The sequence below is a fragment of the Haliotis cracherodii genome, unplaced genomic scaffold, assembly GCF_022045235.1.
Source record: "Haliotis cracherodii isolate W230 unplaced genomic scaffold, xgHalCrac1.p SCAF_5, whole genome shotgun sequence".
NCBI classification, from domain to species: domain Eukaryota; kingdom Metazoa; phylum Mollusca; class Gastropoda; order Lepetellida; family Haliotidae; genus Haliotis; species Haliotis cracherodii.
In genome coordinates, this window is record NW_027266308.1 from 4515419 (window position 1) to 4541074 (window position 25656).

Consider the following 25656-nt stretch of genomic DNA (forward strand, 5'->3'; position numbering starts at 1 on the left):
ATGGGAGATGAATGAAGGGGATATTGTAAGTTTCACTGAACATGAAGTTGAAAGAAATAAAGCCAAATAGTTTTCAGATGGTTTTTTATTTGTTGAAAGTTGCGACCGGCAAAAATTAGAGGGAGTGGGGCCTGGTAATTTTTAGAGTTAGAGGAACACTGAACAACCTTATCTTGTGATATGCATTATTATTTACATGACTTATATGATTGTAATAGTTTGAATGTTATCTTTACACATGAACAAACAGATAATTTAATACATTGTAGGAACACTTATCATTGCTTTTAAAAGTTGGTTACAGTTTATGCTTATGAGTTCTATCGCACAAGTCTACTACTGTTATCAATCATAGACTGGACTGAAGCACTGTTAATGTAAATGATTTTATTCCAGCAAGTCAACTCAAGCTGTCAGACACAGGAGGGTGCTGCTGCTGCTACACCTGCCTGCGACCAGGACATCACATAGACGTCAAGTGACATCACAACCTTCACAGACCATTCATTCCCACAACTTCTCGAGTCTGCAGTGTTAGAAGTTTGAAATAACCCTAATGACAACTCCACCAAATCTAAGTCCGGAAGTACCAAGGTTAATATAAGCAAGATAGTGATGTCCTCACCTGACACGATGCACGAATTAGGAGCTGTTCTTAAGCCACCATTCCTGGATACACTGGCAGTGTATGGCCAGACGAACTCTTTCTCTGCCGATAAGGAACTCATGTGGAGTACATTTCATGTGAAGAGGACCAATTTTACACGCTGACGATCTGTGGTTTTGAAAGTTGCGACCAAGACAGAAATGCATGTCTATTTCTTTATTCAGTGCCTCCTTGATGACCTCAGATGTGCCATTAACAACTTCACAGGGAGAAAACCAAAATATCTGTAGAATTATTTACAAACGACGACAACTCGGTCCTATTTTATATGTCAGGATATTTGATTTATGTCATGGAGAAAAAATCAATGAAGAAAGGAAGTTCTGCCTCTGTGCCTCATCTATCCAGAAGTGTCCTGATTTCGTTACAAAGGTCCAAAAGTGGACTGAGACAGTGAACCGTGGTGGATTGAAAGTCTGTGGTGATAACTTTTTCTTTCTTGTCAGAAAAATGGCGGCAATATGCAGACTGGCAGTTAGTTTAAAGGATCGGAACACTGATGCAATTGCAAAGATGGCACTGAAAGATGCAAGACCTCACAGTTGGTTTCTGCTGGGACAAGGTTGGTGCCTCCAAGGATCAAATTGAAACCTCTATCTTGGAGAACATTGTGGACCTATTTCTAAGACTCTGTGGAAGAGCTGTTGCAAAACATGTGCAAAGACAATCCCAGAAGGAAAATGCAAAAGCAAATATAAAAGGAAAGAAGTCCCAGTCTCTGAGGAAATGACTGCGAACTTACAATGATTCATAGCTATCATGATAACAATTATTCCCTTATGTATATTGCTTGTAGTTCCTAGTTATTAACATATGGATATACCGTTGATATTAAAATATTTTAATCTTGTGTCAATTGTGACGTATGTTGAGTCGCACAAAGCATTTATTATACCTTGTAAACTTACTTGCCTTCTAGAACCTAAGTTTGACTGCAAAACATTAAACAAGAAAGTTTAATAAATACAACCTTGAACAAGTTGTCATCTTCATTTATTTTGGATTTTCTATTATTAGGTCTGCTGTGTCCTGTAGCCACAATAACTCAGTTTATGGGCATATGCTCTCTAAGTCAACAGTCTACTAACAACCACATCCAACTCATCTTCAGCCGCATACTGGAGTACTTTGTGAAGTACAACATAACACTCATTGGCAGTACAGTTGTCGGAATCTGTAACCTCTTTGTAGTAGCTGTTAAGTATGGAAGCTGATTGTTTGCTGTCTTTCACATAGAAATTCTCCCAAGCTGTTTTCCATCCAGAATTGTCATTGCAGTCGTTTCCGAATTATTATTGCATTTAATAAAGATCATGTCACATACACATTACATAATATCTTTTAAAATTATGTATTTTATATAAACTACAAGAGGGATTTGTTTATCATTCAATGAAATGTGTGCCTTATTGAACGAGAACCTTATTTCTTTTTAAGATGACTACATTTGTTTGAACCGCTGTACATGCTTTAATGATATTGATAAAATTTACAACCTTTAAAAAACATTACAAAATTTAAATAAACATGACATCATGTCATACAGGAACTCTGTTTATCGTGAAATACACATGCCTCGTTCTTCAGTGTTCTTTGCGATCTATGGTGTAGCTGTCTTTTATAAAAAATGCTTTACAACTATGATGGAATACCTAACTTTATTGACTCTGATAGCTGGCCAGTCATAGTATTCCAGGATAATAGGGAATATGATTGGGAGATGGACCTGGGGTGCTGCCAGTTGAATAGCCGTGGTCTTCGGCACCATGATGATCTTGTTTTACTGTACGTTGCTGACGTTTCTTTCTAGGACTGTTTGTTTTTCTCATTGACACAGGCCTTGGAGTATGGGGCATCTAAGAGACAAAACACATATATAATTAAACTTAATTAATATACATGATTATAAAATGAAATGAACTTAACTAAACCCTTATAACAGTCTTAATAAATAGGATAGTATTTACCATTGCTATGTGATGGATAAGAGACATAATTTAAGACTGTGGTCTTGTGGTAGAGCGTCATACCAAAAGACGTTAAAAGATGGTACTTGTTGTTACCCTGTCTGGCGCTCGGCATTAAGGGGCTAAAACAAGGACTGGTCGGCTCGGAGTCAGTATACTGTGTCTGAGTGGGGTATTCATGTTAAACTGCGGCATGGTATCTCAGTGAGCTAGCACTATAAATCGGCATCAGTCCGGACTAGTACAAGCAGCCACACACACACATGCATGCACGCCGCTATATAAGTGCAATAATCTTGGACGCAACGTTAAACCCAATTTCACCTCACCTCACCTCTCATAATTTAGATCAAAAGATATCTAGTTATTGTTTTCAGAATCTTCATTGTGTAAATATATATCTAGACCTTTACAATTCACATGTACCTCCGGTACGATACGCATCTCCATTTTGAGGTCAAGATACGAAATGTATCTCCATGCAGCAATACCGACCTTTTATGTGTAAATTTAGAAGCAAACTGTTTAATTACATATCACATTCACAATTATGTGTTCTAATCACTATCAGTAGATTATTTTGTAAAATGATAATACTTAGAAAAGGTTGATTCTGTTTATTCAAACAAGTGTCAGACACTAACAAGTTTTCGTATGTGTCAAATTCAGAAAATATACTCAACAACAAAAGTTCCTGTGACACCAATATTTAAGTGTATTTTTCAAAACAAGTAAAAATTGGGTTTTCAGTATTGTAGTACATGGAATCAGTTAAAAAAACAACTGCTACAGAAAAGCATGCATTCCATGCAAAAGTTGACTTTTATGCAAGCCCCATGCATTTCAGAATGGGTATAAAAACATGTGCGTTAACGGGATTCCATATGCAATGTTTAGCATTGTGCTGACAACAACTGCTCAGAAAAACAACAAAATTACGCAATTATAAAACTTAACGAAATGCCACGCCTGTCCGAAAATGAGCGTCTGCGAGCCATTGGTGTGCTTGAAGCAGGATCGAATCAACGTAATGTTGCAAGACAATTAAACGTTGGTGTTTATGGCAACGTTGGCAACAGATGAATGCAGTCACAGACCATCCTCAGAGTGGCAGGCCACGCGTCACCAATAATCAACAAGACAACTGGATTCAAACAACACACCTACGAAATCGATTCCCGCCTGCAACAGTGACTGCAAGAAGCATCCCTGGCCTTCGACGTGTATCTTCACAAACCTTACGTCGCCGCCTCAGATGTGCAGGGATTGTCGCCAGAACACCTGCCAGATGTCCCATTTTGACAGGAACCACCGTCAAGCATGTCTACAGTGGTGCAGACAGCGTCTACGCTGGACGGCCATGCAGTGGGGACAAGTTCTATTCACTGACAAGTCTCGTTTTCACCTCAGCCACAGCGATGGACGGATTCGAGTGTACCTACGTCGAGGTGAACGTTACGTCAATCATTGTGTCATGGAAGAAGATCGGTTCGGGGGCGTCAGCGTTATGGTATGGGTTGGGATTACAGCAAGCCAGAGGAACCTTTGACAGTGGTAGAGGGAAATCTCAATGGATAGCGCAACTGCGACGAGATCATCTACCCTGTTGTTCTACCGTTTTTGCGTCGTCATGGCCCAGGCATTACCTTTCAACATGACAACGCCCGACCTCATATTGCTCGACTTGTTCAGGATTCCCTTCATCAAAACAACATGAATGTCATCCCCTCGCTGGCTCGCTCCCCTGATCTCTAAACCAATTGAGCACATGTGGGATGAGATGGATCGGCGCCTTCGACGTCAACCACGTGTTCCACAGACACTCCAGGAACTTCGAAACATGCTCCAGCAGATATGGACAGATATGCCACAGGACTTTGTGCGACGCTTGGTCCATTCCATGAGACAAAGATGTGTTGCTTGCATTCCAACCAGAGGTGGACACACTAATGATTTGTAAATTGACATTTTTGCATGATCATGTTTTTTATGAAACCACGCATTATTTGAAGTCAGTATGGCAAATTAAACCATTTGAACACTTTCAGGAGTCTTGTATCTGTTGCAAACCGAAATTGTTTCAGATTAGGTAAAAAATATAACTTTGCATTAAATCTTATTCAATGTCACAGGAACTTTTGTTGTTCAGTATATATATACACGTCATTAAGAGATAAAATATAGACAATATATATGAAATATAGATCTGGAAATAATTTTTTTAATTATTGTCGTCCCAACCTTCATTATGTAACATATAGACAGACTATCTACAAATCTTGATCTTTTTTGAAAATAATTATCAAAATGACAAATATTATTTTGAAAAGTTGTGAAAAATAGAGATGGGTGAACAGTGAGCATTAGTATCTAGGATAAAAATGTTTTTTATTTCTACATTTGAAGTAAAATTTGACATAAAACAATGAAAACTCTTTGTCAGTCACACACATAAATTGAAGTTATCAAAATCATTATTTCAGGAAAAATTGGTTCAGTAGTTATTTTTTTAAATTGGTATTAAAAATCTGTAACGATTATTGACAATTTCACTACATTATCAATCTAACCGAAAACGTGATATTTGCGAGTGAAAATCTCGAAACAAAGACATGAATGTTTCAATACAAAATCTCCTATAGTTAAAACACACCTGAATATGACCAAAGCAACTAAGGACTTTCTGCATCCTCCGCTTCATAAAATGGTGCACAAACAGGACATAATTTACAATTTTGCTGACTGCACGTGTCCACCATCTTGGTTTCGAAGTTGGCGCCACAAGTTATGACTGGCTTCACTTAAAAAGGGGAATCTAGCCAAGGACAAAAGTTAAATCACTAAAACAAGACATTAGTAACGTTCTTGCACATTATAAGAAATGATAATTCTTACCTTCAGTTGATGAAATGCTACGTAAGTGCTGCAATCATTAAAAATCCAAACACAATGTCTTCGCTATGTTGTCTAGCGATAGTGAATCCCCCGAGATGCCTTGCGCGCATACATCCGGCCGATGAACCCCTGCTTTGGTAATTAGCGCATCTCACATCAGAGAAGACTGCCTATCCTTTGTATATATGTCTTTGAGTTATGAAAAGATGAGTGAAAAAATATTGGTTACCTAACGAAAAATGTAATATCCCAATTAAAATAGAAACCCTAGAGTAAAAACTGAATTGCTCCAAAAGTTATCTGGAGCTCTGGTTAAACAACATACAAAACAACGCAAGTCACAAATGCCAGCGTCTAGATGGATGCTGATCGTGGGAGGATCTGCTGACAGGAGCCTCCTTTCATTCACTGCCAGCTTTTTTCTCTTTACAGAGTTCCAATCCAAGAGGAAGAAACCTGACCCCTACACAACAGAAGACACGGAGGAGGAGGGCTTCTTTGAATTTCTATCCACGGTTTGTTGCGTCCTACCAATGTTCTGATGTATAAGGGGCGGTCGGGTAGCCTAGTGGTTAAAGCGTTCGCTCGTCACGCCAAAGACCTGGGTTTGATTCCCGGCATGGGTTCATTGTGTGAAGCCCATTTCTGGTGTCCCCCGCTATGATATTGCTGGAATATTGCTAAAAGCGGCGTAAAACCATACTCACTCACTCACTCACTCGGATGTATAAACCAAGGGTTGACTCCTTGACATCACCAGGGATTGTTGCATCCTACCAGTGATCTGATGTATAAACCAAGGGTTGACTCCTTGACATCACCAGGGTTTGTTGCATCCTACCAGTGATCTGATGTATAAACCAAGGGTTGACTCCTTGACATCACCAGGGATTGTTGCATCCTACCAGTGATCTGATGTATAAACCAAGGGTTGACTCCTTGACATCACCAGGGATTGCTGGGTCCTACCAATGATGGGATGTGTAAACTGGGGGCATGGGTGGCCCAGTCGTCTGAGGCGCCGCGATTCACAGTGCAGAGTTGCGTCCCTTGGGCACGCCAGAAACCTATGTTTGTGGGTTTGAAGCCCGGTTCCCCCTGATTATCTTTCTAGGTTTGTCAGCAGCATACCCGTGCTCGTGGGTTTACTGAAGTGGTAAACGTCCGAGACCTGCATCACTTCGGGCTTTCCTCCCACATTAAGCTGACACGCCGTGATATAACTGGAATACTGTTAAAGCTGGGTTAAACCCATCTCACTCCATCACTCACTCAGATGTATAAACCAAGGGTTGACTCTTTGAGTCACCAGCATTGTTGTTGCTGCATATATTCTGTGTAACAAAACAATGCAATGTGACACAGTGTTTGACAGTACCAGGCACATTTCTCTGCATCTTGTCTCAAACAAAACGAAAATGCTTAACTAAGTTGTGCTGTATGCAAGTATCTAGACTCATTTTGTTTTTAATGTAGAAATTCCATTGTCAGATGAAATACTCTCTACATTGCTACTTCATGTGTCTGTATTGTGAGGTTTGCAGAAGTTCCGGTCGGAGGGAAGGAGCAGCACTGATGACTACATCCTCACCGAAGATGATGTAAGTTGTATTCAGAGGAATCGAGAAACATTTGTGGAATATGTTGTGGATAATCTAAGTCATTGGTACTTTTCCATCCATCATTCAATAACTATAAGAAGTCAATTCATTTTTGAACTTTTTTTCTGGATAAATCCGTGTGTGTCCAATATTTGATTTGTTTTGTGACAGAAGTTTGTCAAATTCATTTCAGTGTACATTATTAGACCTTCGCTTCTTCTTTTTTCTTACATCAGCTTCTAGTTTTCTTGATTCATTGATGCCAGATTTACTGTTTTCCTGCCCCTGAGAGCGGTTTAATATGTGCATAGCATGTGCTGTGCGTATTCAACATGTTGACATGTATTGCCATACAGTATTCAGGAAATCTTTGACTTTCAAATTCTATTTCGTACCAGTTGAAGAAATTCCAGTCCTATGATGAATGGCAGAAAGCGAGAGACCCTAGCAAGCCCCCCAACAGGTGTAAGAGGGTAGGTGGTGGTTTGAGACATAAATTATCGGATACCGTAAGTTCAGAAATCATTTTAAGCAGAGCTAAATTCTAAATGAACACAGAAATTGTTGTTCTGATTAACATTGCTTCAACTTAACAGAGCTCCAGATAAGCTTTTGGTGTTGTGGGTATTTTACCCATGCATTTTAAAATCATTGGGTATCAGTAATTCTATCTGGGTATTCAAATTTCTGTTACCCACTAGTTTTTACACATGTGGGTATTTAAGTTAAATATTTAAAAACACTATTCATCAAGTCCCTGCAAACTGGTGTCGTGTGGGTTTGAGAGCTTTATAGGACTCAAAAATACCACGATGCTTCCACAAGAAAGTGTGATGGCAAATGATCATGATGTAACTGTCATCATGGAGTTTGGCAAGGTTGACGGAATGCCCGTTTATAATTTCAAAAAAAGTTGCTGATTTGCTAATCGAATACGCAGGGTTACTTCACAATATTTTGATGATACGCACAAGTTTATTTTTGTAGCGTATCTGTAATGTTCGTTGTGTATTTGATGCGCTTGGATTTTATTTTACTGCGTATTTCTGCATTTCTGATGCGTATTTCACGCAGATACGCAGCTAGCCTGATCTGGAGCTCTCACTTAATATTCAATTACGCCCAAATCAAATTGCACATTTTGCAAATTTGGAATTGAGAAAACAATATGATTATGAGGAAAAGGATTTATACACATAATATTCCTTGAGATTTTCGACCGCCTCTTGTGGTAGAGTGTCTGCCCAGAGAGCAGAAAGTTGGGGGTTCGATCCCATCTGTCATACCAAAAGATGCTAAAAGATGGTACTTGTTGTTACCCTGCCTTGCACTCGCGATTAAAGGTCTAAAACAAGGACTGGTTGGCTTCGATGCTTGCCATAAAAAGCGACTGTTTGTCATAAGAGGTGACTATCGGGATCGGATAGTCAGGCTCGCTGACTTGGTTGATGCATGTCATCGATCCCAATTGCTTGGATCGATGATCATGATATTAATCACGGGATTGTCTGGTCCAGACTCGATTATTTACAGACTGCCATCATATAGCTGGAATATTGCTGAGTGAGACTTTAAACAACAAACCAACCAACCAACAAACTGGTCGGCTTCGGAGTCAGTATACGGTGTCTGAGTGGGGTGGATAGTCATGCTAAGATTGTGACATGGTATCTCAGTGGGCTGGCACTACAAAATCATCATTAGTCCGGACTAGTACAAGCAGCCGCACACACTCGCATGCATGTCACTATATGATAATCTTGAACCCGATGTTATATCCAATTTCACCTCATCTCACCTTGATATTTCCAGGCATCAGTGAACATGAGGGTAGTGCTCGCAGAACTCCAAAACTGTTGAATAATTCTGGATGAAACTTGCTATATAGATCAGTCTAGTGGTGAACTGGTGCCTTTTGATGATATGGAATTGTTGTTTTTTATGTGTTCATGATGACAAAGTTTAACTTATACTGACAAAGAAGGATAGTGCTAAATTCTGGATCAGAACTCCAATACTGCTGAATATATCTTGTTGAAACTGGTGGTTGAACAGGTACCTTTTAATGATTTGGCTTTTTAATTTTTTTATTTTTTTATTTTATGACAAGCTTGACTGAACATGAAGGTAGTACTTGTTTCCGGAACCGAACTCCAAAACTGTTAAATGTTTCTAGATGAAACTTGCTATACAGATCAGTCTAGTGATGAACTGGCACCTTTTGATTTGGCATTTTTAGAACGAGTGAACAGCTTCTTTTTTATTTCACTTAACTGAAGGTATCCAATGGCAATGAGCCAAAAGTGGAATATTGGTAGCCAAACTCCATTTCCGAATAGATCACCTCCGTGGTCTAATGGTACAGCGTAGGCCCAGAGAGCAGAAGGTCCGTGGTTCGATCCCCAGCCGCGTCATACCTAAAGACGTTAAAAGATGGTACTTGTTGTTACCCTGTCTGGCGCTCGGCATTAAGGGGCTAAAACAAGGACTGGTCGGCTCGGAGTCTGTATACTGTGTCTGAGTGGGGTATTCATGTTAAACTGTGGCATGGTATCTCAGTGGGCTAGCACTATAAATCGGCATCAGTCTGGACTAGTATAAGCAGCCACACAAACACACGTACATGCACATCGCTTAATAAGTGCAATAATCTTGGACGCGATGTTAAACCCCATTTCACCTCACCCCACCATTTCCGAATAGTAACATCAGGGTGATATGTCATCTCCCGATGACTTCTGTTATTATTTCAGCCATTGTTAAAATTTGCTATGTTTCATTGTTTTCCTGCAGCGAGCTGTCCAGAAATCCAGGAGACGTCAGAAGGAGGAACAGAAGCAGATGAGCAAGAAGCAGCGGAAGACGGAACAGAAGCGGAAGGAGAAAGTATGTTGTGTGCCCGAACACTATTGAGCAGAACACGACTCGGCTACCAATAAACAGTAGGCAGCTTTTGAAAGTCCTTGGGATGAGGGGGGCACGGCTGGCCCAGTCGTGTAAGGCACCGCAATTTGCTGTGCAAAGTTGCTTCCCTTGGCATGGCAGAAACATATGATTGTGGATTAGAATCCAGGTTCGCCCCGATTGTTTTTCTAGGTTTGTCAGCACCTTACCCGTGCCCGTGGGTTTCTCCAAAGTGGCCAGCATCACTTCGGGCTTTCCACCCACATTCAGCTGACGCGCCGTGATATAACTGGAATACTTTTAAAAGTGGCGTTAAACCCAACTCCCTCACTCACTCCTTGGAATGAGTGTATGGCCAAGCAGTTTAACATGTTTAAGGGGCACCGCTTCTCAGCGTATGTCGTATATCTTACAGTAGTGTTATACAGACTGAGAGTATCCATGTTAATATGATTATTACATATTGGACGTTTTTCCTAAGCTTGTGACAACCTTTTTGCAATTTTTATTATTTGTCCATAGTGGTATGATTTTTGAAAGTCTTTATGAAAGGGAGGGAATATTGTTTTATGCCACAGATAACAATTTGTGTTCTGTGCCAGATAAACTAGTGACTGACTGCATGAGCAACAATGCATGCTGGTTCACACGTAACTACCTGATCCCTGTTCAGATTTAGTTTGTTGTTTAACGCCGTACTCAGCATTATTCCAGCTATATGACGGCGGTCTGTAAATAATCGAGTCTGGACCAGACAATCAAGTGATTGACATCATGAGCATCGATCCACGCAATTGGGATCAATGACATGCATCAACCAAGTCGGCGAGCCTGACCACCCGATCCCGTTAGTCGCCTTTTACGACAAGCATAGTAGCCTTTTACAGCAAGCATGGGTTGCTGAAGACCTTTTCTACCCCGGGTTTGCAAAGGTCCTGGAAAGTCTTGAATTTTGACTGTCGTCTTGAAATAGCATTCGATTTTACTAAGGGGTCTTGAAAATGGCACAAGGTTCTGTAATTATGTTAACTAAAGCTGTACACTGTAGAAATGCATTTAATTAATTATATATTAAGTTCTATTTCTCTGTTTCACAGAAAACTGAAAACTTTTACGAGTAAAACAACCCAAAACAGATGTAAACCGTAATTTGATTGGTCAACGCTTGTGTATTCCAGGGAATACCATTTCTGCAGCCAATCAAATTTATGCTTTGTCTGACTGCAGCTATTTTATATTGCATTCATTGGCTGAAGTGTCAGAATACCTGGTTGTAATTAAGTTTATGTCATGCATATTTTACGCAAAAGATAAACTCTTATTGATGAATGTTGATATTTGATGTAAAAAACACAAGGATGAGATTCTATTTATTGTCAAATCATTCTTCCAACTTTCTCACTCTTTAAACAATAAGACGTGTGAAGATTCCGGGGTAGAATAGGTCTTCAGCAACCCATGCTTGCCGTAAAAGGTGACTATGCTTGTTGTAAAAGGCGACTAACGGGATTGGGTGGTCAGGCTCGCTGACTTGGTTGATGCATATCATCAATCCCAATTGCGTGGATTGATGCTCATGATATTAATCACTGGATTGTCTAGTCCAGACTCGATTATTTATAGACCGCCGTCATATAGCTGTAATATTGTTGAGTGCGGCGTTAAACAACAAACCAACCAACCAACCAACTTTAAACAATAACCAGTGTCTTGAGTGTAAGAAGTACAGCTAACCTTGTTTTGATAGGCATTTAGAAGTTGGAGTACTTAGTAAGTATAAGATATATGGATGAACAACTTCTATATTACAATTAGGAGTTACGTTTCAGTGTAGGTTCTAACATTGTTACTTGACTTCTTGGGGTGGTTGGGTAGCCTAGTGGTTAAAGCGTTCGCTCGTCACGCCGAAGACCCGGGTTCGATTCCCGACATGGTTACAATGTGTGAAGCCCATTTCTGGTGTCCCCCGCCATGATATTGCTGGAATATTGCTAAAAGCGGCGTAATACCAATCTCCTCTCTCTCTCTCACTCACTCACTCACTCACTCACTCACTCACTCACTTGACTTCGTGGCCGTGTATATACAACCAGGTTTGCCCTATCCCTTTGTAGGAACTTCAGGCGATCCGAGACCAGCTTCTGAGGACTCTAGATGAGAAAAAGGAAAAAAAGAAGAAAAGACAAAATTCAGAGACCCCACACCACAAACCCAGCAGTGAACCAGTCCACTTAATGTCCAGGTGATTGGCACAACTTCCACCTCCATGATAAAAGCCGGGGTGGTCAGGTAGCCTAGTGGTTAAAGCGTTCGCTCCTCACGCTGAAGACCCGGGTTCCATTCCCGACATGGGTACAGTGTGTGAAGCCCATTTCTGGTGTCCCCCCCCCCCCCCCGTGATATTGCTGGAATATTGCTAAAAGCGGCGTAAAACCAAACTCACTCACTCACTCACCATGATAAAAGCCAATCATTTTGACATGAAAGAATTTGCAAGATCATGTTCGAATCCCGACATGGGTACAATGTGTGAAGCCCATTTCTGGTGTCCCCCGCCGTGATATTGCTGGAATATTGCTAAAAGCAGCGTAAAACCAAACTCACTCGCTCACTCACCATGATAAAAGCCAATCATTTTGACATGAAAGAATTTGCAAGATCATATTGTGACAATTTGAACAATACATGCTTGTTTACTTGTGTGAGATAAAGTAGAAATAAAGAATAAATTATCACTCATTTGATGTTAAATATTTCCAAACTTGTATCAAGAGTAGCAAAGCACTGTAGAAAAGTATCAGTACGATCAATAGATTAGTATACTTTGACCTTATTCTGTCTCATGCTTATTTTCTTATCTCTACTTATTCCTGAGATGTAGTGGAAACTTATAGCGCAGTGTTCTCCATGAACAGAACACATCTCACCCAACCCCAATCCAACTTACCTCCCCAAGAGGACATCTTTGAACCTATGATGAGGAGTCACCTCAGTCTGAAGATTTCCAGCCATCTGTGAGTATCACGAGATTTTGATGTGGGTTGCCGATGGCCTCCCCATTTCGTCACCCTCCAGGGGTACTCCTACCAGCGAGTCCAGCTTCATCTAGTCCTACCAGCGAGTCCAGCTTCATCTAGGGAGATAATACCTTGACCATTCCACCTTTCAAGCTGATTTCGCCGATTGCCAAGAGTCGTGATGCTTCCTTGGCCAAGGATATCGCGTACACCAAACTTAAATGCCAAGAAGTCTCCTTTACAAAGGATGGCCTCTTTGTCTGTGCCCTGAAGATTGATGAAGATGATGCTATGACTTAGATGTCAGACTAGAAGAGCAGAGCAGACCATGTTGATGATAAGAAGTTAGCACAGCTTGATACAACAAGACGTTCTTTCTTTGGCCTTTCTATGTCCCACTCCATTAATGAAGCTATGCTGACTGCCTTAAAGAACCCTTGGACAGACGGAGAAAGGATATTCCTCTCTGCAATGATTGCACAGAATAAACATCAAGAGTCGGCTTCTAATCATGTCAGTTCAGTCTCATAACTCCCACTGGTCTGATAGCTAACTCCCTCTGGTCTGATAGCTAACTCCCACTGGTCTGATAGCTAACTCCCTCTGGTCTGATGGCTCACTCCCACTGGTCTGATAGCTAACTCCCTCTGGTCTGATAGCAAACTCCCTCTGGTCTGATAGTTCACTCCCTCTGGTCTGATAGTTCACTCCCTCTGGTCTGATAGTTCACTCCCTCTGGTCTGATAGTTCATTCCCACTGGTCTGATAGCTAACTCCCACTGGTCTGATAGCTAACTCCCTCTGGTCTGATAGTTCACTCCCTCTGGTCTGATAGTTCACTCCCTCTGGTCTGATGGCTAACTCCCTCTGGTCAGATAGCTAACTCCCTCTGGTCTGATGGCTAACTCCCTCTGGTCAGATAGTTCACTCCCTCTGGTCTGATAGTTCACTCCCTCTGGTCTGATAGTTCACTCCCACTGGTCTGATAGCTAACTCCCACTGGTCTGATAGCTAACTCCCTCTGGTCTGATAGTTCACTCCCTCTGGTCTGATGGCTAACTCCCTCTGGTCAGATAGCTAACTCCCTCTGGTCTGATGGCTAACTCCCTCTGGTCAGATAGCTAACTCCCTCTGGGCTGATAGTTCACTCCCTCTGGTCTGATGGCTAACTCCCTCTGGTCAGATAGCTAACTCCCTCTGGTCTGATAGTTCACTCCCTCTGGTCTGATGGCTAACTCCCTCTGGTCTGATAGCTAACTCCCACTGGTCTGACAGCTAACTCCCACTGGTCTGACAGCTAACTCCCACTGGTCTGACAGCTAACTCCCACTGGTCTGATAGCTAACTCCCACTGGTCTGATGGCTAACTCCCTCTGGTCTGATAGCTAACTCCCTCTGGTCTGATAGTTCACTCCCACTGGTCTGATAGTTCACTCCCACTGGTCTGATGGCTCACTCCATCTGGTCTGATAGCTAACTCCCTCTGGTCTGACAGCTAACTCCCTCTGGTCTGATGGCTAACTCCCTCTGGTCAGATAGCTAACTCCCTCTGGTCTGATAGTTCACTCCCTCTGGTCTGATGGCTAACTCCCTCTGGTCAGATAGCTAACTCCCTCTGGTCTGATAGTTCACTCCCTCTGGTCTGATGGCTAACTCCCTCTGGTCAGATAGCTAACTCCCTCTGGTCAGATAGTTCACTCCCTCTGGTCTGATGGCTAACTCCCTCTGGTCAGATAGCTAACTCCCTCTGGTCTGATAGTTCACTCCCTCTGGTCTGATAGCTAACTCCCTCTGGTCTGATAGTTCACTCCCTCTGGTCTGATAGCTCACTCCCTCTGGTCTGATGGCTCACTCCCTCTGGTCAGATAGTTCACTCCCTCTGGTCAGATAGTTCACTCCCTCTGGTCTGATGGCTCACTCCCTCTGGTCAGATAGCTCACTCCCTCTGGTCAGATAGCTCACTCCCACTGGTCTGATAGCTCACTCCCACTGGTCTGATAGCTCACTCCCTCTGGTCAGATAGTTCACTCCCTCTGGTCTGATAGCTCACTCCCTCTGGTCAGATAGCTCACTCCCTCTGGTCTGATGGCTCACTCCCTCTGGTCTGATAGCTAACTCCCTCTGGTCAGATAGTTCACTCCCTCTGGTCTGATAGCTCACTCCCTCTGGTCTGATGGCTCACTCCCTCTGGTCAGATAGCTCACTCCCACTGGTCTGATAGCTCACTCCCACTGGTCTGATAGCTAACTCCCTCTGGTCAGATAGTTCACTCCCTCTGGTCTGATAGCTCACTCCCTCTGGTCTGATGGCTCACTCCCTCTGGTCTGATAGCTAACTCCCTCTGGTCAGATAGTTCACTCCCTCTGGTCTGATAGCTCACTCCCTCTGGTCTGATAGCTAACTCCCACTGGTCTGATAGCTAACTCCCACTGGTCTGATAGCTCACTCCCACTGGTCTGATAGCTAACTCCCTCTGGTCAGATAGTTCACTCCCTCTGGTCTGATAGCTCACTCCCTCTGGCCTGATGGCTCACTCCCTCTGGTCTGATAGCTAACTCCCTCTGGTCAGATAGCTAACTCCCACTGGTCTGATAGCTAACTCCCTCTGGTCTGATAGCTAACTCCCTCTGGTCAGATAGTTCACTCCCTCTGGTCTGATGGCTCACTCCCTCTGGTCAGATAGCTAACTCCCTCTGGTCTGATGGCTAACTCCCTCTGGTCAGATAGTTCACTCCCTCTGGTCTGATAGCTAACTCCCTCTGGTCTGATAGCTCACTCCCTCTGGTCTGATGGCTCACTCCCTCTGGTCAGATAGTTCACTCCCTCTGGTCAGATAGTTCACTCCCTCTGGTCTGATAGCTAACTCCCTCTGGTCAGATAGTTCACTCCCTCTGGTCTGATAGCTCACTCCCTCTGGTCTGATAGCTCACTCCCTCTGGTCTGATGGCTCACTCCCTCTGGTCAGATAGTTCACTCCCTCTGGTCTGATGGCTAACTCCCTCTGGTCTGATAGCTCACTCCCTCTGGTCTGATGCCTAACTCCCTCTGGTCTGATAGCTAACTCCCTCTGGTCTGATGGCTAACTCCCTCTGGTCTGATGGCTCACTCCCTCTGGTCTGATGGCTCACTCCCTCTGGTCTGATAGCTCACTCCCACTGGTCTGATGGCTCACTCCCTCTGGTCTGATAGCTAACTCCCTCTGGTCTGATAGCTCACTCCCTCTGGTCTGATGGCTCACTCCCTCTGGTCTGATGGCTCACTCCCTCTGGTCTGATAGCTCACTCCCTCTGGTCTGATGGCTAACTCCCTCTGGTCTGATGGCTCACTCCCTCTGGTCTGATGGCTCACTCCCTCTGGTCTGATAGCTAACTCCCTCTGGTCTGATAGCTCACTCCCTCTGGTCTGATGGCTCACTCCCTCTGGTCTGATCGCTAACTCCCTCTGGTCTGATAGCTCACTCCCTCTGGTCTGATGGCTAACTCCCTCTGGTCTGATAGCTCACTCCCTCTGGTCTGATGGCTCACTCCCTCTGGTCAGATAGCTAACTCCCTCTGGTCTGATGGCTAACTCCCTCTGGTCTGATGGCTCACTCCCTCTGGTCTGATGGCTAACTCCCTCTGGTCAGATAGTTCACTCCCTCTGGTCTGATAGCTCACTCCCTCTGGTCTGATAGCTAACTCCCACTGGTCTGATAGCTAACTCCCACTGGTCTGATAGCTCACTCCCACTGGTCTGATAGCTAACTCCCTCTGGTCAGATAGTTCACTCCCTCTGGTCTGATAGCTCACTCCCTCTGGCCTGATGGCTCACTCCCTCTGGTCTGATAGCTAACTCCCTCTGGTCAGATAGCTAACTCCCACTGGTCTGATAGCTAACTCCCTCTGGTCTGATAGCTAACTCCCTCTGGTCAGATAGTTCACTCCCTCTGGTCTGATGGCTCACTCCCTCTGGTCTGATGGCTCACTCCCTCTGGTCTGATGGCTAACTCCCTCTGGTCAGATAGTTCACTCCCTCTGGTCTGATAGCTAACTCCCTCTGGTCTGATAGCTCACTCCCTCTGGTCTGATGGCTCACTCCCTCTGGTCAGATAGTTCACTCCCTCTGGTCAGATAGTTCACTCCCTCTGGTCTGATAGCTAACTCCCTCTGGTCAGATAGTTCACTCCCTCTGGTCTGATAGCTCACTCCCTCTGGTCTGATAGCTCACTCCCTCTGGTCTGATGGCTCACTCCCTCTGGTCAGATAGTTCACTCCCTCTGGTCTGATGGCTAACTCCCTCTGGTCTGATAGCTCACCCCCTCTGGTCTGATGGCTAACTCCCTCTGGTCTGATAGCTCACTCCCTCTGGTCTGATGGCTCACTCCCTCTGGTCAGATAGCTAACTCCCTCTGGTCTGATGGCTAACTCCCTCTGGTCTGATGGCTCACTCCCTCTGGTCTGATGGCTCACTCCCTCTGGTCTGATAGCTCACTCCCACTGGTCTGATGGCTCACTCCCTCTGGTCTGATAGCTAACTCCCTCTGGTCTGATAGCTCACTCCCTCTGGTCTGATGGCTCACTCCCTCTGGTCTGATGGCTAACTCCCTCTGGTCTGATGGCTAACTCCCTCTGGTCTGATAGCTCACTCCCTCTGGTCTGATAGCTAACTCCCTCTGGTCTGATAGCTAACTCCCTCTGGTCTGATGGCTCACTCCCTCTGGTCTGATAGCTCACTCCCTCTGGTCTGATGGCTCACTCCCTCTGGTCTGATGGCTCACTCCCTCTGGTCTGATGGCTCACTCCCTCTGGTCTGATGGCTCACTCCCTCTGGTCTGATGGCTAACTCCCTCTGGTCTGATGGCTCACTCCCTCTGGTCTGATGGCTCACTCCCTCTGGTCAGATAGCTAACTCCCTCTGGTCTGATGGCTAACTCCCTCTGGTCTGATGGCTCACTCCCTCTGGTCTGATGGCTCACTCCCTCTGGTCTGATGGCTCACTCCCTCTGGTCTGATGGCTCACTCCCACTGGTCTGATGGCTCACTCCCTCTGGTCAGATAGCTCACTCCCTCTGGTCAGATAGCTAACTCCCTCTGGTCTGATGGCTAACTCCCTCTGGTCTGATGGCTCACTCCCTCTGGTCTGATGGCTCACTCCCTCTGGTCTGATGGCTCACTCCCTCTGGTCAGATAGCTCACTCCCACTGGTCTGATAGCTCACTCCCACTGGTCTGATAGCTAACTCCCTCTGGTCAGATAGTTCACTCCCTCTGGTCTGATAGCTCACTCCCTCTGGTCTGATAGCTCACTCCCTCTGGTCTGATAGCTAACTCCCACTGGTCTGATAGCTAACTCCCACTGGTCTGATAGCTCACTCCCACTGGTCTGATAGCTAACTCCCTCTGGTCAGATAGTTCACTCCCTCTGGTCTGATGGCTAACTCCCTCTGGTCTGATAGCTCACTCCCTCTGGTCTGATGGCTAACTCCCTCTGGTCTGATAGCTCACTCCCTCTGGTCTGATGGCTCACTCCCTCTGGTCAGATAGCTAACTCCCTCTGGTCTGATGGCTAACTCCCTCTGGTCTGATGGCTCACTCCCTCTGATCTGATGGCTCACTCCCTCTGGTCTGATAGCTCACTCCCACTGGTCTGATGGCTCACTCCCTCTGGTCTGATAGCTAACTCCCTCTGGTCTGATAGCTCACTCCCTCTGGTCTGATGGCTCACTCCCTCTGGTCTGATGGCTAACTCCCTCTGGTCTGATGGCTAACTCCCTCTGGTCTGATAGCTCACTCCCTCTGGTCTGATAGCTAACTCCCTCTGGTCTGATGGCTCACTCCCTCTGGTCTGATGGCTCACTCCCTCTGGTCTGATAGCTCACTCCCTCTGGTCTGATAGCTCACTCCCTCTGGTCTGATGGCTCACTCCCTCTGGTCTGATGGCTCACTCCCTCTGGTCTGATAGCTCACTCCCTCTGGTCTGATGGCTAACTCCCTCTGGTCTGATAGCTCACTCCCTCTGGTCTGATGGCTCACTCCCTCTGGTCAGATAGCTAACTCCCTCTGGTCTGATGGCTAACTCCCTCTGGTCTGATGGCTCACTCCCTCTGGTCTGATGGCTCACTCCCTCTGGTCTGATGGCTCACTCCCTCTGGTCTGATGGCTCACTCCCACTGGTCTGATGGCTCACTCCCTCTGGTCAGATAGCTCACTCCCTCTGGTCAGATAGCTAACTCCCTCTGGTCTGATGGCTAACTCCCTCTGGTCTGATGGCTCACTCCCTCTGGTCTGATGGCTCACTCCCTCTGGTCTGATGGCTCACTCCCTCTGGTCTGATAGCTAACTCCCACTGGTTAGGATAGAGTACAACATGATTAGTGGGGTCTAGGGTGGGGATCAAGGGGATCCCGCGCCGACTGTTGAAGAGGAGCTCTTGAACGACTGGGAACTTCAAGTACAGCATTCTACCGTAGGTGGAAGACTGGCAAGATACTGGACAAACTGTGGACATTCTGGTGTTTTGGGAATAAGAAGGGATAAACATATTAGCATGAGTCAGGATAAGTATAAATGACATTTTTATTATACAAAAATCCTTTTGTGTTTGTTCACACCACGTGATTGTGCTGCATTTTGTCTTCAGAGCCACAAAGAGTCCCGAAAGACTTGAAATAGAGAGGCAACTGACAGAAGCACAGAGAAAGGAGCACGAATTGCAAGAAAACTTGCGGCGTCTCGAAGCCCTGGAACATAAGCAAGAGAAGAAACTACGCAAATTGGAAAAGAAGAAAGCGGTCAGTTTGCATGTTGCCCCATTAGTCCCTCGTGCGAACAGAGATGTCTGCCATTGTGATACTTTGTACTTACTATTTTTCTTCAACAGAAAAAACAACAGAACACAACACAAAGTGCTCCATCACTGCCATCAGAACAGAGAAACTTTCCTCACCAGACTTTCAACAACACAGATTTCATGGCAAGCAAGTACGACCAGAAAAATCTAACCAGCTCATTTGATCACAAGTATAATAAGCGTGTGTCGAAGGAGGAGCGGGACAAAGGCCTGGCAGACTTGATGGACCAAGTAAAGAGGAATCAGAGAAACTCTGAGGATGGAGGCAGTGATGTCACGGGGAAAATGTCCGATGCTGCTGAAGCTGTTTATGCAGGCCAGAAGGAGAGGGTAGGGTTCAGTCAGGATTTTCATCATGATCATCGGCTTGATGTCCATGTCTGTCCTAGCAGAATAGGTTGCAAGTTCCTCATGCTTGACACCTTGTTAACAATACCTGGCAGAATAAGTTCCCCATACCTCATGCTTGACACCTCTTGACAATACCAGGCAGAATAGGGTCCCAGTACCTCATGCTTGACACCTTGTTGACAATACCTGGCAGAATAGGGTCACAGTACCTCATGCATGACACCTTGTTGACAATACCTGGCAGAATAGGCTCCCAGTACCTCATGCATGACACCTTGTTGACAATTCCTGGCAGAATAGGGTCCCAGTACCTCATGCTTGACTTCTTGCTGACAATACCCGGCAGAATAGGGTCCCAGTACCTCATGCTTGACTTCTTGCTGACAATACCTGGCAGAATAGGCTCCCAGTACCTCATGCTTGACACCTTGGTGACAATCCATGGCAGAATAGGCTCCCAGTACCTCATGCTTGACACCTTGTTGACAATACCTGGCAGAATAGGCTCCCAGTACCTCATGCTTGACACCTTGTTGACAATACCTGGCAGAATAGGTTCCCAGTACCTCATGCTTGACACCTTGGTGGCTTGATTCCTTGATATACCAGGCAAAATGTTAATGGATGTTATCTCATAATAGTCATGTTGCTACTGGTTGAACAGATATTATCTTGTAAGTTGCTTTTGGAGAACTGACAATGTCTAATGGAAACATTTCATAGTTTTATGATGAACTTTTCCAGAAACATATGCTTCTACTGAAGTTGATCATAATTCTTTTCCAGGAAACGTCTGTTACTGCGAGACAGAATGATACACCAACATCCGCCAGTATAAGCACCACACCAACTTCTGGGATCATGGCTGCAACCTCGCTGCTCGACCAGCATCTGGAGGCCTACCACGAGCTGATGAAGCTGCAGCCGAGACGGCACACGGAGCAGCAACTCCGCGAGGAGAGACTGCGCATCAGGGATGCTCAACTCAGATCACATCAATCGGAGCTTGAGCGACTCCGTAGAAAACCCAGCAATGATGTGAGTAACCATGGTTACTAAGAATGTGTTGTCGACAATGATGTGTGTTGGATGATGGCAATGTTTAATGTTAAATCCCTTATAAAAGTCACTTTTGATAACCATCTGCTTCTCAGTATTACTGTGGGTGGTCACATGACCTGTCTGGGAGCTCACCTGGCGCCAGTTTGCAGAACACTTGACTATGTAATGATGAAGTCACTCAAATCTGTTGATTCTGAAAATAGAATAAAAAACCTCTGAAGGGGCTATTTGATTTACTTCCAGGGCTCCGTTCCACAAAGCGATCATAGCGTTAAGATAATCACAACTCCCATACTTTAACACAGGCTAACGACAATCATAGCACTAACAGAATCAACAGTCGAGTGATTTCTCTTACTTCAACAATGTGGGGGTTGATCAATGTACTACACAAAGCAAGTTAAAGAACACCACATTTGGAACGGGGTGTATTGCAATACCCACCAGCTATGACAGATTAACTATTTTTATATAAAAAATCAGGTGTCCTTTAACTTTAACTATGTGTAATTTCTCAATAATTTTGAATAATCACATGCAGTTGTGTCACTCTTGCTTGTTTAGAATGCAGGTTCAGAATGGTCAGTGTATCAACTGCAAGAACAATAGCATGACGTCACCGTATCGGTTTCATGATGGAAATTGACCATTTTTACTTTTTTAAGTCCACCAAATCTATCAATATTGATCTGGTTTCCAGATGAAAACTTGAACATGTCTTAATTGACTTAAACAAATATGGTTTGTAAACAAATCATCCGTAATGCAGGTCAGATTCATTTGTAGGGTTAGTCAGTCAGTTCTGACAAGATCTAAGGCTGCATCTATTCCACATTATGTCAACAGATAGTGAACTCAGATAAAATTCATCTCTATGTCAGACTGCTGTTCTAGGGTGTATTTCCACCTGTTGTTCAGTTATCCCAAGATGACCTGTATGTGAAGCGAGACGAACTGCTGCGGAAGCAAAGAGAAAAAGAACGTCTGAGAAATGAAGAAGAGGCGTTTGAACTGAAGAAAGAGATGTAAGTATTTGTAACTCATTGTGAGCTGTACCTGTGAAGATGTGGGGTAGAATAGGACTTCAACAACCCATGCTTGCCATAAAAGGCTACTAACGGGATCGGTGGTCAGGCTCGCTGACTTGGTTGATGCATGTCATCGTATGCCATGCAATTACACAGATGAATGCTCATGATGCCAATCACTGGATAGTCTGGTCCAGACAATCATTGTGTGCTGATCGTGGTTTTGAGTCGAAGATGCATCCGGATTATGATTCTGTGTTTATCAGCACCAGACCCGTGTTCCTGGGTTTTACTGTAGTGTAAATACACTGTAAATGTCTGAGACTTGCATCTTTTCAGGGTTTCCTCCAACATGGTCATATAACTGGAGTACTGTTCTAAGTCAAGTCTTTGAAAGGCATTTAGAAGTGATACCCATGAGGAAGAAAATGTATGGAAGTCAAATTCTTTATCATGAGGAACACAACGTTTTGGAGTATACTCCTTCATTAGGTGATTGAATGCGAGAGGGCAGAGAGCATATATATATGTGTACTCGAAAGAACAACAAAAGTAATAAGAAAACTAAAGGTCGAAACTTAACAAGGAAAGCAAACAGATAACTGGCCCTGATCAGCAATGGACAATGGATGCAAACACTTTCAGAGTGGCGTCAAAGTCTGAAAGTCAATTGAGCTACATCTTCAACATCTGTAATACTACAATGCTGATGAAGCTAAGCGTTTTGAGTAATGAGCTCACCTTAGCCTGATGTGGATCTAGATAGTTTGTTCGTTGTCTAACACCGCACTCAGCAATTTTCCAGATATATTATGGCGGTCTGTAAATAATCGAGTCTGGACCAGACAATCCAGTGATTGACATCATGAGCGTTGATCCACGCAATTGGGATACGATGACATGCATCAACCAAGTCAGCGAGCCTGACCACCCGATCCCGTTAGTTGCCTCTTACGACAAGCATAGTCACCTTTTACAGCAAGTATGGGTTGCTAAAGACCTATTCTACTCTGGATCTTCACGGGTCTGATGTGGATCTAGTTTGATGATGTACTTACCTACCTTCCCCTGTCTGTCAACTCTTGAATGCATGTTACGTAATGCCATAATATAGGTGAGATATTGCTTACTGTAACCAGAGCTCCAGATAAGCTTTTGGTATTGTGGGTATTTTACCCATTCATTTTAAAATCATTGGGTATCAGTAATTCTATCTGGGTATTCAAATTTCTGTTACCCACTAGTTTTTACACATGTGGGTATTTAAGTTAAATATTTAAAAACACTATTCATCTAGGCCCTGCAAACTGGTGTTGTGTGGGTTCGAGAGCTTTATTGGACTCAAAAATACCATGATACTTCCACAAGAAAGTGTGATGGCAAATGATCATGATGTAACTGTCATTGTTGAGTTTGGCAAGGTTGACGGAATGCCCGTTTATAATTTCAAAATAAGTTGCTGATTTGCTAATTGAATACGCAGGGTTGCTTCACAATATTTTGATGATACTCACAAGTTTTATTTTTCTAGTGTATCTGTAATGTTCGTTGCATATTTGATACGCTTGGATTATATTTTACTGCATATTTCTGCATTTCTGATGCGTATTTTACGCAGATACGCAGCTTATCTGGAACTCTGCTGTAACATAAGCTCGTGAATGATGCATGGAACAGGGAGTGTAGTGTTGCTGTGTTCTTGTGTTAGTGAGAGGCAGCGCAGCGCCCCCTCTGCCCCGGTGAGCAGGAAGTACTACGAGAGCATATCCTACCATGAGAAGCAACATAGCAAGATGGAGCCTCACACACCACACAGACAGACACCCAGGCGGACATCGAGAACACCCCCTCTCATCACGACTCTCGACAACCCCATCAAGAGAGGTGACTACAATAGTTGAGGCCATTGTAGGGCTATGACGTCTTCTGTTCTATTATCCAAAAGATGATAGTGGGTTTAAATCCTGGTCCGATAATATTACTAGCTTTGTCAGCAGCATACCCATGCTTGTGGGTTTCACCAAAGGGGTAAACATCTGAGACCTGCATCACTTTCGGCTTTCCTCCCACATCAAACTGACACATTGTGACATGACTAGAATACTGTTCAAAGCGGTGTTGACCAAACGCACACAGTCCAATACTTAGCATGCTGAATATGCAACTACCTTTGGTAACATCCATACAGGAGAGACTGCCTCCGTGGTCAAGTGGTAGAGCATCCACCCCTAGAGCGGAAGGTCCTGGGTTCTATCCCCAGCCGCGTCATACCAAAAGACGTTAAAAAGATGGTACTTGTTGTTACCTTGTCTGGGGCTTGACATTAAGGGGCTAAACCAAGAACTGGTCGGCTCGGAGTCAGTATACTGTGTCTGAGTGGGGTATTCATGTTAAACTGCGACATGGTATCTCAGTGGGCTGGCACTATAAATCGGCTTCAGTCCGCACTAGTACAAGCAGCCAGACACACACATACATGCAGGTCGCTATATAACTGCAATAATCTTGGACGCGACGTTAAACCCAATTTCACCTCACCTCCATGCAGGAGACAAGGTAGCCCAGTTGTCTATTGTCTTAACTGTTATCTATAGCAACATATCCCTTGTCTGGTTGGCTTCCTCCACAATGAACTGCTATTTGATGTTTTTAGAAATTCCCAACCGGCAGAGTACGTGGAGTCGTGTGGTGACCAGTGAGACGCCATGGGGAGAAAGGACTCGGAAGCAGATTGAGCTGAAGACAATGCTGCCGAGCAACATGGACGAAGAGGAGGAGATGCTGCAACAGGCGCTGTCCCTCAGCATGCAAACGGCCGAACTGGACATGCAGCAGAGAAAGTAGGTGTCACGTTTGTGAAGTTCAGATAGATCGGGTGCTGAAACCTACCAACTAACAATATCATGTCATGATAACCAGAAATAAACATCACCATAAAATAGTGAAACCCAGAAACATACAAAACTTTAAGTACCCGGACACATAAAAATACCATTTGTAACTTTGCTGGTCCCAAGAGCCCCTTGGAGATTCCGGGTTAGAATAGGTCCCCAGCAACCTATGTTGGTTGTAAGAGGTGACCACATGAATCAAGGTGGTCACGCTCGGTGATTGGGTTGATTGAGTGTCACTGTACCCCGACAGCATGGATCGTTGCTGATAATGTCAGTCACTGGATTGTCTGGACTCGAGTATTTATTGGCTGCCATCACGTAGCTGGAATATTGCTGTGTGCAGTGTTAAACAAACTAAAGCACTAAGTGAGACAGCAAGGAACATGACCTTGACACCAATCCAGGAAGGACCATGTCCTGTAGCTGTGGTAGAGTTATTATAA

General features: G+C 44.2%; 2 protein-coding genes across 2 annotated transcripts in view; both read left to right on the forward strand.

The window, feature by feature from the left end:
- Nucleotides 1-25656, forward strand: part of LOC139443317 (pecanex-like protein 4) — a 137584-nt gene that overhangs the window by 41224 nt on the left and 70704 nt on the right. The window lies entirely within an intron of this gene.
- Nucleotides 9252-25163, forward strand: LOC139442297 (plasminogen-binding group A streptococcal M-like protein PAM). The gene is made up of 9 exons (XM_071223088.1): nucleotides 9252-9257; nucleotides 9924-10016; nucleotides 12149-12276; nucleotides 19669-19819; nucleotides 19909-20208; nucleotides 21016-21267; nucleotides 22186-22316; nucleotides 24028-24203; nucleotides 24973-25163. Exons 1-9 carry the CDS (start codon nucleotides 9252-9254, stop codon nucleotides 25161-25163), a joined length of 1428 nt encoding a protein of 475 aa, XP_071079189.1.

Excerpts from the sequence above, each read along its gene's own strand:
- LOC139442297 (XM_071223088.1), top strand. Across the intron at positions 10,017-12,148 it reads AACAGAAGCGGAAGGAGAAA|GAACTTCAGGCGATCCGAGA; the intron begins GTATGTTGTGTG and ends ATCCCTTTGTAG. Across the intron at positions 21,268-22,185 it reads GTAGAAAACCCAGCAATGAT|GGTGTATTTCCACCTGTTGT; the intron begins GTGAGTAACCAT and ends CTGCTGTTCTAG.